Genomic DNA, 15,871 nt, shown 5'->3' on the forward strand with positions numbered 1-15,871 from the left:
GTGAAAAGATTAGTAAGAGAGAGTAAGAAGAGAGTGGATGAGGAATTCGGAAGGAATTTGAGTGTAAAGTGGAGGGACTATAAGAAAATGTTCTGGAAAGAGGTGAAAAGAGTAAGACAGGGTGGAAGTGAAGTTAGCAGGGGAGTGAAAGATAAAAATGGTAGATTACTAGTGGAGAAGGGACAAAAAGTGAGCAGATGGAGAGAACACTTTAAGGAATTGTTTAACATAGAGGATGGAAGTAATGCAAGTATAAGTGGCTGGGGAATGGCTGGGAGAAGGAGGGAGGTGAGAAGACAGGAAGAAATCAGTAGGATAGAAGTTGTGGAAGCAATGAAGAAAGTTAAATCGGGGAAAGCCCCAGGAATTGATGGAGTGTGTAGTGAAATGCTGAAGCATGGGGGAGAGATAGTAGTAGAATGGATGTGGAAGATGTGCAGATTGGCCTGGGAGGAAGGTAGAGTCCCGGAGGATTGGAAGTCAGGTATAATTATTCCCTTGTACAAAGGAAAAGGGGAAAAAGAAGTGTGTGGTAATCATAGGGGCATTTGTCTTAGTATAATAGGAAAAGTGTATGGTAGGATACTTATTGACAGAGTTGGAGAAAGAACAGAGAAATTAGTTGGAGAAGAACAGGGAGGCTTTAGGAAGGGAAGAGGTTGTGTAGATCAGATATTCATTCTTAGATCTTTAGAGGAAAAGTTTCTAGAGAAGGGAAAGAAGTTGTATGCGGCTTTCATGGATTTGGAGAAAGCATATGACAGGGTGGATAGACAAGGATTGTGGAAAGTGTTAAGATTATATGGAGTAGATGGGAAGTTGTTGAATTCTGTGAAGAGTATGTACGATGATGCGAAGGCTGCAGTGCATGTGGATGGTGAACTAAGTGAATTTTTCTCTTTTGAGGCTGGGTTGAAACAGGAATGTGTCATGTCTCCATGGTTGTTCAATCTGTACATGGATGGGGTAATAAAAGAGGTACAAGGTAGGGTAGTGGATGTTGGAGTGGCCCTGGTGAGAGAGGATAGTGTTTGGAAACTCCCTGTACTGTTGTTTGCAGATGATACTGTGTTGTTGAGTGAAGACGAAGGGGAGCTGCAAGGCTTGGTGGATGAGTTTGGGAGAGTGTGTAAGAAACGGAATCTAAAGGTCAATGTAGGGAAGAGTAAAGTGATGGTCTTTGGGAGAGGTGAAGTTAGTGAATGTACAGCGAGGTTGGATGGTGAGGAATTGGAAAATGTGAGTACGTTTAAGTACTTGGGTAGTGTGATGAGTAAGGATGGAGGTTTGGAGGGTGAAGTGCTTGAAAGGGTACAGCAGGGAAGAAAGGTTGCTGGTTCTTTGAAAGCAGTGATAAGAAACAGGGAAGTGAGCATGGAAGTGAAAAAGTTACTACATGACAGTATTGTGATACCAACTCTAACGTATGGAAGTGAAGCTTGGACATTGTTGGAAGGACACAAGTCAAGAGTGAGAGCAGTGGAAATTAGTTATTTAAGAGGAGCCTGTGGAGTCACGTGGAAAGACAGGCTGACGAATGAGGATATAAAGGAGCGTTGTGGTGTTGATGTGGATGTGATAGGAAGCGTTATGAGGAACACACTGAGGTGGTTTGGCCATGTGGAGAGGATGGAGGGTGAAAGACTGACGAAGAGAGTGTATGTGAGTGAGGTGGAGGGGGGGAAGAGGGAGGGGGAGGCCGAGGATGAGATGGAGGGATGGGGTGGAGAGGTATATGAGAGAGGGGGGTGTGAGTTGGGAGGAGGGCAATGAAATGGCGGGGGACAGGGCAATTTGTTTGTGGCCACCCCAAACGGGATTGAGGCATCTGGCAATAGATAGAGAGATAGATAGTTATCTCACACAAAAAGAATGGGAAAATCCACTGTAAAGCACACACAGCAATGCCTTTTAATCACTAACATTGCACACAAATGGTTGCAGGTGGTCTGCAGTGTTACACAGGAGTCAGAGAACAGTGCAACGCAATGAACACAAAATACGATTACTTCCATGGGACGTGAGGGGATGGGGGAGGCAGAGCAGCCCACATGTTCAAAGGAGTGGTGGGAGCTACAGGGCATGCGCAGATGTGTCAGAATGAGTTTGTGCAAATGTAAACATTGCCAGCTATCTCGGCTTAGGTGACAGTCAGCTTGTGTGTGTGTCAGTGTGCCTGGTGGGCTTTTTGTCTTGCACCTTCATTGTTATAGTGGGAGTGATGCATTAAATGCAGGGAGATGGTTCTAACTTATTTCACGTCATTATAATAATTTAACGATTACTGTGAGATTGGATGATAGGTGTGCTTTGCTATTTTGAGTGAGTGGATGTTGGGTGCTGTCACCTACCACATTTTTTCCTAAGATGTCTGTAGTAATCTAGTGTCAGTGAGAGTTGATTTAAAAATCCTGGGGTTAAAAGATGAGTAGGTGCAGGAAACCTTTGAAGCATGCATCATGCTTCCCAGTATTTCCCATAAATTATGAACTCCCAACTCCATGATTTAGGGATCATGCCATTTATTACTTACTAAATCCTTGTAGATGTTGGGGTGTTTCTCATTTCTTTATCCTTACATTTTATTGCTTCAGTTCATTGTTTTCCACTGTTCCATTCCATTTTCAGTTTTTAATTTTTCATCTTTGCCTTTTCTCTCACACAGCCTCAATCAATGTAATGACCACCAACCCACTGTGGGTGGTCAACACACGGCTCAAGATGCAGGGTGTTAAAGTGGGCACAGGGAGCCAAATCTCCCCAGTTCGAAGACGTTACAAGGGCATGCTGGGTGAGTCAGTGGGATGTGGTGAGTTAGTGCATGAGAGTAGTGGGAATAAGAGATTTGGCAGTCAGCTGACTGACAAATAAAGGTGGAGCTTTTAATTAACTTTTTGACTTAAGCCCACAATTAATTCATTTAAAAGTTTGCTACAAGAATTATGGTACTATTCATTGAGCAAAACTTAACATATATATATATATATATATATATGTATATACTGTGTATATATATATATATATATATATATATATATACAGTAATCACTCTAATATTCGGACGCCCAGTAATTGAACATCCCCACTAACCGAACCTTATCGTCCTGGGATCAAACATTCCCAAAATGGTCCGAAAATCCAAAAAAAAAATTTAAAAAAATCGATTTTTTTGTCGTCCGTAATTTGAACTTGCCGCGCGCCGCTGCATCCTCCGCACTTCCCGCCTGTCTCTCACCGCGACTGGACCTATGCTGTTCGCCATGGCTGCCCACGTGCTCGATTTTGTGGTGGTGCCGTACTTGCTGCAAGGCCTCCTGCTGCTCTCTGCCCTACTCTTAGTGTGTGTGATGATGGCCCCGCCTCCTGAGAAAAGGAAGAGAGTGGTGTTGACTCTGGAGAAGAAACGGGAGATATTGGAGAAAGTTGATGCGGGTTGGTCTTCTTCATGCATTCTCCGCGAGTTCAACCTGGCCCGGTCGACTTTGTTCGATATCAAGCATTCCCGAGACAAGCTCATGCAGTACACGGCTGACTTCTCGTCGAGAAGCAAACGCAACGTGGAGAGGAAGGTTATGCTTACCCCCAAGTATGCAGAAATCGACCGCTCCACGTTGATTTGGTATCGACAGCAACGTGCAGCTGGTGTGATGGTACGTGGAACGGAGCTGAAGGCTGCTGCTGAGAAGTTTGCAAGGCTTCACGACGCCCTAGACTTCAAGGCATCTGAGGGTTGGCTCTTCGCGTTCAAGTTGCGACATGGCCTTACTAACCGTAAAGCACATGGCAAAGCATTGGACGCTAACGAGGATGGAGTGGACGAGTTTCGGCACAAGGTGAAAGGCTTGATCGACAGGGAGGGCCTCACTCTCGGTCAAGTCTATAATGCTGACGAAACTGGCCTATTCTATCGCTCGGTGCCAACGAACCCTCTAGCCGATGAGACGGAGAAGCGTGTACCTGGCCGCAAGCTTTCTAAGGAACGGATATCTGCTTTGTGTTGTGCCAATGCTAACGGCATGCACCGGCTTAAGCCCATTATTGTTGGCCGTGCAAAGCAGCCTCGGTGCCTTCGTGGGGTGATGGATGTCCTTCCTGTCGTATGGTACCATTCTTTGAAAGCACGGTTCACAGCTGTGATTTTCAAAGACTGGTTTCACCGTCACTTCGTCAAGGAGGTCATCCAGTACCAGACGAAGACACTGGGAATTCCTCGCGACCAGGTAAAGGCTCTCCTTCTCCTCGACAATGCACCTGCCCACCCGTGCGACAAGGACTTGGTTGCTGAGAATGGCCGTATTAGGTGCATGTTTCTGCCACCTAATACGACTGCTCTCATTCAACCAATGGACCAAGGAGTGATCGTGGCAACAAAGCGCCTGTACCGTCAGAAGTTCCTGGACGAGGTGATGGGTGTTCTCGAGGACGAGGACAAGCGCAGGGAAGGACGTGACACTCGAGGCAAGCGGACTTTGGAAAACCTTCGCCGCTACAACATCAAGTCTGCGTTGTACAACTGGGCTAGTGCATGGAAGGAAGTCCCTGTGAAAACTCTTGAAAATGGTTGGTTTCGTCTGCTTCTCGGAACAGATGTGGAGTACGATTTCCTAGGGTTTGACGTGGATGACTTCCATGCACGGCTACGTATGCATGGCGACGATGTTGATGTGGACGATGTTCGTGAGTGGTTGGACGACGACGAGGGCGATCCTGGGTATCAGACGTTGTCTGATATCGAGATCGCGTCTTCGGTTGCTGGTGTCAGTCCCGAACTTGAAGATTCTGACGACGAAGGCGATGGTGATGCGGACTCCTCTCAGCAGGACACTACTCCAGCCATTCCCAAGCTGAGCGCACTCCGGGAACATCTAGAGTTCATCCTAGACTACCTGGAACACCCGGACTGCGACAGGGAGATGGGGCCCTTGGGACTCGTGGAGGAAGTGCGTGCTTTCCGGCAGCGCATCATCAATCGCCAGAATCGTCGGTCCTTGCGTCAGTCAACGATTGACAGTTTTTTCAGGCCCGTGACCCCCGCTGTGCCAAGCCCTGGTTCCACTCCGTTGCCTCCCCAAGACAGGCCCTCATGCTCCGAGCCACAGCCCAGCACATCAGCTACAGTGGAGTCACCGCTCAATGTGAGTTTGCGGCTATCTTCAGAGTCTTCTGTAGTCGGTACGCCATCACCACGACCCACCGATGCACCCCTTGGTCGCCTGCCAGTGATACTCTCGGACTCTGACAGCGAATAAACAGCAAGAACTTCTCCACTAGACCACACGGGAATTTTGAGTGTTGTGCAGTGAAAAAAATGGTGTGTTGTGTTAAGGTTTTCGAAATGAGAGAAAAGACTCAGTAGAAAAGAAATTTAACGTAACTAACCTTCTTTGTTTTGGCTTTGGAAAATGGAAAAAACTTGGGAAAAGTTAATGTGCAACACTTAAATTTAATGGAACATTATTTGGACTAAAGTGAACACTGTGAAGAGAACGGACTTCTGTGTGTTATTGACTAAGTTCAGTGCAAGACTTCAGGAAGAGTGTAGTGCAAGTGCTTCAGGAAATCGTTCTTACCGTCAGAGTCCGAGAGGAGGCGGTTATTCATCGAGGTGGCCAGGGACTTGCTGTAAGTAGCCAGAATGTTTCATATTGTACTATTTTCCATACTATACTTACCAGAATGTTTCATATTGTACTTTTTTCCATACTATACTTACCAGAATGTGTCATACTGTACTTTTTTCCATACTATACTTACCTCATGCATGTGTAGTAGGAATGTGTTTTTCAGAGTTAGGTTCGGTTAGAGTCCATAAGTACCAGAATGTTTATTAATGTATGAACATACTTCTAAACCCACATTTTATGTTTCTTTTGCATTTATTTCAGCCATTTATGTGCCTTATTGGTGTGAATTGGGTGTTAAATAGGTGCTATGCATGTCCGGAGGGAGTTGTATAGGTGTTTCTCTGAGATAGGGTCCATAAGTACAAGTCCATAAGCTGGGGCCCAATATCCGGACGAAACCAATATCCGAACCTACCGATGGCTCTATTGATCCGGATATTGGAGGGGTTACTGTATATGTATATATATATATATATATATATATATATATATATATATATATTTAAGCCTAATCATTTCCTGTACACCAGGAAACCATTTACGACGCTGGGTGGTAACCATATAACCAAATTTTGGCACCTGGTGGTTTAGTGGGTAATTGCAGCACTCCAATCGGATTGAGCAGGTGAAGATTTATATCCAAGGGGTGGTTGGGGTTATTGCTCATGTAATGCCACTCAGAGATGAGTGAGGCTGGTCACTCTCATCTTAAATGTCAGGACCAAATTGCCTTGCCCCAGGCTTCTACGCTTCTCATGAGGCAACGTAGAATTGGATGATGGATGGATGGAATATATATATATATATATATATATATACACACACTCCCACATATACATCCATCCATCCATCCATCATCCAATCCTACATTGCCCCATGAGGAGCGTAGGAGCCCGGGGCTAGGCAGTTGGTCCCAACATTTAAGATGAGAGTGACCAGCCTCACTCATCCCTGAGTGACATTACATGAGCAATCAACCCCAACCACCCCTTGGATATAAACCTTCACCGGCTCAATCCGATTGGAGAGCAATAATTACCCAATAATGCACCAGGTTATATGGTTACCAACCCAGCGTAGTAAATGGTTTCCTGGTGCACAAGAAACCATTTGGCTTGTCACTCAGTGTAGAGTCACCCACAGGCTGAAGGAAGTGAAAAGAATGAAGGAAAGAGAGACAGAAGAGGGAGTGTAAAGTCACCCGTAGGCAGAAGGACAAGGAAACACATACATACATAAAATACAGTACCCTCGCATCCAAGACAGTAATATTGTTGCCCGACGGTCCCGTCTAGGACGAAAAATGCCTTGGATGAACACAAGACCTTATGGAAAAAATTAGTATTGTCACAAAATCTTGAAAAACTGCCCCTAAAAACATCAACCTATACCTATTATGGCACCAAAACAAATTACCTTGCCTTAAGAGTGTGTGTTTCAGAGCTTATCTCCAGCTTATTAGCTCAGTTATATCCACCTTAGTATCTTGGGGTAGATGGCGGCACTTCAGGGGGTTAGCGGACGGTTTCCTAGGCACGGTTATATAAGGAGATGCAATAAACCTAGGAGCAAACGCTGAGTGCAACATGCAGTGTGTCCATGATGCTCTGGTGAGAGACAGTCAAGCCCTGCTTGCTCATCACATGACCAGATGCCAATATTTTATTAGACATCTCAACAACGTCACTGTCCTGGGCGCAAGAACCGTGCTGGACTGGGTGAGACCATCACAGCTGTATTCTCCTCGGATTTGGGCCATTATGAATCATTGGTTCTGTACTGGACGTACACAACTGTATTACAGCAATATTTTGGATTATTATTTATGTGTCAGTCTTGGATGCAAAACATCTTGGACAAACCCATCTTGGATGCAAGGGTACTCTGTATAATATGTATGTATGTATATACATACATACATACATACATACATACATATATATATACAGTTTAGTGTATATATACAGTAAGCCCTTCATAAGTAGAACTGTTGTATATGGGGCTCTAGGGCAGTTCAACTTACTGAATTTTCTGACTAACAGGAAACATTTGCAAAAAATAATATATTATCCCTCCTCAATAGTTGCAGATTACAGTATATATGATTACCTGTTTATTAACACTAAACTAAAGAAGCACTTATAAAGCAGTAACAATGAACAATAAAAACATTTTGATGCCCATCATTGGCTAGGCATGGAGAGGATGTTGCATAGGTGAAGGGGTGCAAGTTACTTAATTAGGTTAAATTCTGCACTTATTTACTTCACTTTGCAATCAGTTAAACTAAAATATAACACTTCAAGCATAATAAACTAATAATGTAGCACTAGGAATATGAGAAACTAAAATGCAGCCCTTTGAATAAACGCTAAATCACACCTCGGTCGGAGTTCAACATACTGGAAATTCCACCTCCTGGAGGGTCCACTTATCGAGGTTTTACTGTACAGTATAGTGTATATATGTGTGTTTGTGTGTATTTATATACACACATATGCTGAAGCCATTCCAAGGTGGCAAAAGCTTTAGTGCCCATTTAGAAGTCTGTAGTACCCAACTGTTCAGAAGCTGTTTTGCTAACTGTATCTTAAATCTTCCTTCAAGACAAGTGCTTGTCCACTTAATGCATAATTTATAACATCATGAGTTACTTTCTATAATGATAAAAGAGTTAAATATCCCTCAGATGGCAGTGTCAGCCATGATGCAGGTATGTCAGTTTTTTCTTTGGGGAGGGGGGGGGTAGTCTGAGTCTTTACTGGTTACTTGACTTCAGTCATGCGTTAAGCAGACTGAATCTCGATTGCACAATTATTGCTTGTGCTACTGAAGATGAAATATATTCTGTGTCTTTCCTTGGCTGGTTTCAAAATAACTAAGAGGATGGTGAAGATGAAAAGCTGTGAATGTTCCTGTTGACTGAGGATGGGGTGGTTAAATTTTTATTAATGTAACTTCTAAGTGCAGACCATATCACGAGAGCTTGCCAGAAGCACATGCTCTACTAAGTGCACTTGTTCCATGGTTCATCTGCCCTGACTTGGCTTAGATTTTCTTCATTTTTTCAACAGATTTCTGGTTGCTCAGTAGCAGAGTCTAGCAACATTTTGCCTGTACGTCTTTTCCATAATACTTTCGTGATTAGTATCATATTCTAGTGTCCATATCTCGCTTGATAACTTTATGTCAAGTTTAAGTGGACAAATTATAGGATAAGCGTGGTCTGTAATGATGAAGTCCTATTCAGATGAACTTTACCCAGTCGGTCAGAATGAGGGCGGATGGAGAGGTGGCAGGTTTAGGCCAAATTAACTGGGCAGAGTATAGTTTGTACATTTTTTATAATGATCACACCTTCTTCAGATGGACTGCGCCAAGTGGGTCGGGATGAGGGTGTGGCAGGACTGTGGTCTGGTGCAGCATCTTCACTTGTCCTGACTGTGAACCCAGCCATCCAGTTCATGGCTTATGAGGCCATGAAGCGCCAGGCCCAGCGAATGTCCGGTGGCCGTCAGTTAAGCTCTCTGGCTGTATTTGGTGTTGGTGCTGTAGCAAAGACCATTGCCACTGTCCTTACCTACCCTATACAGCTGGTGCAGGCAAAACAGCGGGTATGATTTATATCTTAATTTATTTTATTTATTTATTTTTATTTTTTTAACCGCATGACTGTGATGACATGTACAGTAAAACCTCACTATAACGGACTGATTGGGGCCCAAACCATTCCAAAAAAAAGCAAAATTCCAGTAAAAGAGACATCCTGACATCCCCTTGCTAACCTGGACTTTTTCAAATATATCAGACATCAATTTGGATCGCACCAACTTCTTTTTTTTCATTAGCACTGTTACTTCAGTACTTGTTATCCAACTTATGTCCAGCAATCTACGTCCTCAAGATCCTGACCCACTCTAGTGCTCATCCAACGCCCATCATCAAGGTCACGACAACCATCCAATGCTGATCCAACGCCCATCATTGAGGTCACAACAACTACCCAATGCCCATCCATTGCCCATCATCAAGGTTATGACAGCCTCCCATTGCCCATTCAATGCCCATCATCAAGGCCACGACAACCATCCAATGCTGATCCAACGCCCATCATCAAGGTCACAACAACTACCCAACGCCCATCGTCATGGTCATGACAACCACCCAGTGCCCATCCAACGCCCATCATCAAGGTCACAATAACCACCGAATGCCCATCCAACACCCATCATCAAGGTCACAACAACCGCCAATTGCCCATCCAGCACCCATCATCAAGGTCACAACCACCCAATGCCCATCATCAATGTCACGACAACCACCTAACACCTATCGTCAAGGTCATGACAACCATCCAATGCCCATCACCAAGGTCACGAGGACCACCTAACGCCTCGTCAAGGTCATGACAGCCATCCAACACCCATCATCAAGGTCACGACAACCACTTAATGCCCATCATCAAGGTCATGACAACCACCTTGCGCCCATCATCAAGATCACAACAGCCACTAACGCCTATTGTCAAGGTCTCGACAACCACCCAACGCCCATCCAATGCCCATCATCAAGGTCACAACAACCTTTCAGTTCCCACCCAATGCCCATCATCAAGGTCACAACAACCACCCAGTGCTCATCCAGAGCCCATCATCATTGTCACAACAACCACTTAATGCCCATCCAACACCCATCATCAAGGTCACAACAGCCACTCAATGCCCAGCCAATGCCCATCATCAGGGTCATGACAACCACCCAATGCTCATCCAGAGCCCATCATCATGGTCATGACAATCTACCCAAGCATCCTAATCCTCCACCATCCCCCTGCCCAAGCTGGACCGAGGTCGCTTCTGGGTTTATCGGACTTTTCCTGATATACAGTAATCCCTGTAAGACCTAGCCGCCCAAGTTCCGGACATTTTGGGCTCAGGTCTTCGGAAACCAAACATGGCCAAGAAACGTACAAAAGAAAGAAAAAAAAAATCCAACATGTTTTCAACTGTGCTTCGAACTTGGCATGCGGTGCTGTACAGCTGTGTTTTCACGCATATTAGAGCCCCCCCCCCCACATCCTCCCCTCCCGAGTTTCCGCCTAACTACCATCGTGACTAGACGCTCATCGCAGTGGCTGCCCCACATGCTCATTTTTGTGAATAAACTACAATACCTCGCCAAGGGAGCTGCAAGGCTTGGTGGATGAGTTTGGGAGAGTGTGTAAGAAACGGAATTTAATGGTGAATGTAGGGAAGAGTAAAGTTATGGTCTTCAAGAGAGGTGAAATCAGTGAATGTATAGTGAGGTTGGATGATGAGGAAATGGAAAATGTGAGTACATTTAAGTACTTGGGTAGTGTGATGAGTAAGAATGGACGTATGGATGGTGAAGTGCTTGAAAGGGTACAACAAGGAAGAAAGGTTGCTGGTTCCTTGAAGGCAATGATAAGAAACAGGGAAGTGAGCATGGAAGTGAAAGAGTTATTACATGTCAGTATTGTGATACCAACTCTGACGTATGGAAGTGAAGCTTGGACGTTGTTGGAGGGACACAAGAGTGAGAGCAGTGGAAATGAGGTTTTTGAGAGGAGCATTTGGAGTCACATGGAGAGACAGACTGAAAAATGAGGATGTGAAGGAGCATTGTGGTGTGAATGTGATAAGAAGCATTAGGAGAAACACACTGAGGTGGTTTGGCCATGTGGAGAGGATGGAGAGTGAGAGACTGATGAGGAGTGTATGTGAGTGAGGTGGAAGGGGAGAGAGGGAGGGGAAGGCCAAGGATGAGATGGAGGGATGGGGTGGAGAGGTATATGAGAGAGGGGGGTGTGCATTGGGAGCAGGGCAGTGAAATGGCAGGGGGACAGGGTGACGTGGAGGCGATTTGTTTGTGGCCTCCCCGTATAAGGGATTAAGGCGTCTGACAATAGATAGGTAGATAGACCTCGTCGCTAGACCACATGGGAATGTGCAGTGTTAAGAAATTATAATTAAGAGAGCAAAGGATTAAGTGCAGAATGCAAACTGGTGTGGTGCAAGTAAGAACAGAAGGTGCAGTGTTAAACAATTCACAGTGCAAAGGAATAAGTGCAGCACAATGCTGGATTGCTGTACGTGCTTCAGGAGCATTTTCACCACTGTCAAAGCCTTAGAGGAGACAGGCTAATCTTTGTGATGGCCACAGACGCATTGTAAGTACCCTGCACACTGCTAAATATTTTCCATACTTCTAATTCATCATTCTCTGGTTCCTTTTCATTTATTTCATGCTTTCTGTCCCTTATTTGTGTGAACAGGGTCTTAAATAGGTGCTGTGCATGTCCGGTAGGAAGTTATTGAGTTGGTTTTCAAAGTTAGGTTGGGTTAGAGGCCATAAGTACCCGTCCAAGGGGCATTTTCCCTAGTCCCGGACATGCCTTTGGCTCTTTTACGTCGGATCTTGGAGGGATTACTGTATAAGAATTTAGTCCAGTAGGCTCCTCGAGTCCAATAAAAGCAAATTCCGGTACAGTATATTGAAGTCTGTTATATCAAGGTTTTACTGTATTTATTTCTGCTACATACAGATGAACTTATTAAATTTGGATTGATGTCTTGCAGTGAAAAAGTTAATGGAGACTATGTTTAACCTCCCCGGTTAAAAAAAAACACCCCTAAGCTGAGTAAAATTGCCTGATAGGAGTAAGAGATACTGCGCATCAGCTAGTTGAATGGGTTGATATAAAAGTATACAGGGTGTCCCGGGAGGTAAGTCAAAATCGTCAGGAAATGATAGAGGAAGGAATTCTAAGGAAAAAATGTTATATGAACATGTGTCCAAATCTCAAACGTTACGGAGCTACAGTTACTGATGACCTCATGGGCGAATTATGAAGGAGACCATTTTCGCCCAGAAGGTCATCAGTAATTGTAGCTCCGTAACAGTTGAGATTTGGACACATGTTCATATAACATTTTTTGCTTAGAATTCTCTCATCTGTCATTTCTCAAAGTTTTTGACTTACCTCCCGGGACACCCTGTATAGCCTACTGTATATTATCTGTCATTTCTGAAAGTTTTTGACTTACCTCCCGGAACACCCTGTATAGCCTACTGTATATTATTTTCCATTTTTGCTGGACCATCTTTTCTTTTTTTATGATGCAGTAAGTTTTTAAGTACCAATGCAGCTGGCATCCTTTGAAAGTTGTTTCTTTCTCCAAAGCATTCCCCCCCCCAAGTGTCTTGACCTTACGAGCAAGAATGAAAAGCTTATGGTCCTCTTAAATAACTCATTTCCTCAGCTCTCACTCTTGACTTCTGTCCCTCTATCAAGGTCCAAGCTTCACTTCCAGACGTTAGAGTTGGTATCACAGTACTGTCATGTAGTAGCTTTTTCATTTCCATGCTCACTTCCCTGTTTCTTATCACTGCTTTCAAGGAACCAACAACATTTTTTCCTTGTTGTACTTTTTCAAGCACTTCACCCTCTAAACTTCCATCCTTACTCATCACACTACCCAGGTACTTAAATGTACTCACATTTCCCATTTCCTCCTTATCCAACCTCACTGTATGTTCACTTACATCAGCTCTCTCGAAGACCATAACTTTTCTTTACCCTACATTCCCCTTTAGATTCCGTTTCATACATGCTCTCACACTCATCCACCAATCCTTGCAGCTCCCCTTCGTCTTCACTTAACAGCACAGTATCATCTGCAAACAACAGTACAGGGAGTTTCCAAACACTGCCCTCTCTCATTAGGGCTGCTCCAACATCCACTGCCCTACCTTGTATCTCTTTCATAACCCCATCCGTATACAGACTGAACAATCATGGAGACATGACACATCCCTGTTTCAATCCAACCGTCAAATAGAAAAATTCACTCTTTTCATCAATTACTATTGGTGTAAATTACATATCACCATGTGGGGACAGGTAAATGGTATCCTGTCACTTCAAAATTTCACAAACAGGCCATTTAGTTAAGGTCACAGGACTTAGGAAAGGAGAAGGGTTATCTAAATCACAAAAGGTTGGGGCATCGGTCAAACCCTGACCAGTATACCGTCATCGAGCTGCAAGAGGGAAAAGTTGTCTGTTGAGTGTAAAGTACCAGAAAAGGTGTACAAAAGATGTAGTACTGTACTGTATTAGCAAGGGTGCAGAAGATGAGTAAGAATATCGGAAAAACAAGGATTGTTTAGAAAGGGAGAAGACTGTGCAGATCACCTATATATTTGAGATTGCTAGCTGAAAAGCATTTGATGAGATGAGCAACAAAAAAGTGTATACCACCTTTGTGAACCTGGAGAAAGCTGATGACATAGCTACCTGTAATTGACTAGTATGCTTTTTTAACACATGTTAAGGAAGTTAGGCATTGGTGTTCAAGAAAAGAGAATTGAAGCTGTTCATCTCTTGTCACAATATAGGGTATTAGTCTGAGATAGATTGTAGAATCAGATTAGGATGCTTGAGGGACCAACTAAGTTGTAAGTGTCCAGGAGTAGTACAGTAATGTAAAAGTATGGATGATGGAATGGTACATAAATGAGAAAGAACATTAAAGAGAAAGAGAGTGATTGGCATGTTGAATAGTGCCCTGGATGATGGATAGATTGCTTTAAGTAAAGGAGGCAGTTAGTGACAGTACTTCTGTAGACTGGACATTAAATAGTAAGCCACGTAGTGCTGAGACTGATTTATCTTGCTATTTCTCCCAAGTACCCTGTTACTTTGTCAGTGATGTGTCAGCTTCTTTGGCCATGAAACTGTTACTGCACAAAGTAAAGTCTCACCTAACCCTACAATTACCCTGCAGCATGGTCACACCTTCGATGGACTGCCACAGAAGGCTGGGCTCATCCCCATCATGCTGTATATAGTCAGGTGAGGCTTAAGAGTAAAATTCTATATCCATGACCTTTTCAGTTAGTCAGTCAAATGATACTATGCATCATGTTTAACAGTTCCCCATAATGAAGCTGCCCATGGTACAGTTAATATTTTCTATGGAACAGAAGCTAATCCAAGTGCCAGAATTGGCTAAGTACCATCCAAAAGTTAATAAAAACTGTGAGGAAGAAGAAATCTGATGTATATAAAAACTGATTTTATGTATTTGTGGCAGAATTCCTGCCCTAGAGTGATGATTTTTGTGGCTAGTTGTGCAGCTTGTAGCCACATTGCACTCCAAAGAATCTTTCAAGGTTGATGGTAACCACCTGTCTGCTGCCTGCTTATATTCTGTTAATGCTGCATTGTTGCAGTTCCAGTTGCAGTGTATAATTTCTGGAGTCATTTATTTTCCTGTCAACTTTCATGTCCGTCTGTGCATTGCCAGGCATGCATCATTATGTCACAGTAGATGACCGAGTTTAACCGAATTCCCTGGGAAGCCCGAAAATCACAATCCTCATTATTGTATCATCACGAAAATACAATTTTCTGGCAGCTTTACTTGTAACTTGAAATTCTGGCTCACAGATGGCTCTGGTTCATTTTTGGCACCATATGGACAGACTCATACAGATAACCAGAATATGTTTTAGACTTGGATTGTACATGATTCATTTTCTTCTCCTTTATTTTGTTTTTGTATAGCAGTGCTGATAGTGTGTATCCATGCATGTAATTGAGAATCGAATATATTCTACTTTTATTGGGCAGTATTATTATTATTACTGGAACCAGCAAATGAATGTACCTTACCAAGTTCAGTTCATGTATTTTTATATACTATAAAAAAAAATAAAAAAAGTATTTACACATGGGATCAGTGTGCTAGGATTCCCCCACATCATCATCATCAATCTTATTCTTCAGGAAAAATCTCAGAGGGCCCTTATATACTCAAAAATTTCACCCCACATGCACTGCCACCACTGGAGAGAGAGAGAGAGAGTTAATGCTTATGTCAGCTGCATGGAGGCCAAAATTGCCCATGTCAGCTTAAGTAAACATTATCTCCTCACTGGTGAGGGGATACAAGTTGTATTTTTCCACTTTAATTTTCTTTCTCTCTGTTGATTTCTTTTATAACCATTGGATGTGACCCAAAAATGAATAAGATAGAGAGATAGAAGTAACAGAAGAAGGAAAGGAAAGAAAAAAGAAAAGAGGAAGAGGAAAATGGGAGAAAAATAGAGGGAGAAGAGAAGAGAGATATTATGTCATGGTCTGTCAGTTTTTTTATTGTTTATAAAGGCTCCAGCATGCTTGCACAGTCAGCCTTGGGTCACCTAATGGCAGTTCTCCA

General features: G+C 43.4%; 1 protein-coding gene across 1 annotated transcript in view; it reads left to right on the forward strand.

Annotated features, from left to right (window-relative positions):
• Positions 1-15,871, forward strand: part of PMP34 (Peroxisomal Membrane Protein 34) — a 55,580-nt gene that overhangs the window by 22,413 nt on the left and 17,296 nt on the right. Inside the window, exons 5-7 of the mRNA XM_080271665.1 lie at positions 2,666-2,791; positions 8,991-9,238; positions 14,435-14,502. Of these exons, the coding sequence (XP_080127791.1) occupies positions 2,666-2,791; positions 8,991-9,238; positions 14,435-14,502 (442 nt within the window). The remainder of the gene's footprint in view (positions 1-2,665; positions 2,792-8,990; positions 9,239-14,434; positions 14,503-15,871) is intronic.

The sequence above is a fragment of the Coenobita brevimanus genome, chromosome 47, assembly GCF_032717465.1.
Source record: "Coenobita brevimanus isolate Jiangsu-jjx chromosome 47, ASM3271746v2, whole genome shotgun sequence".
NCBI lineage: Eukaryota > Metazoa > Arthropoda > Malacostraca > Decapoda > Coenobitidae > Coenobita > Coenobita brevimanus.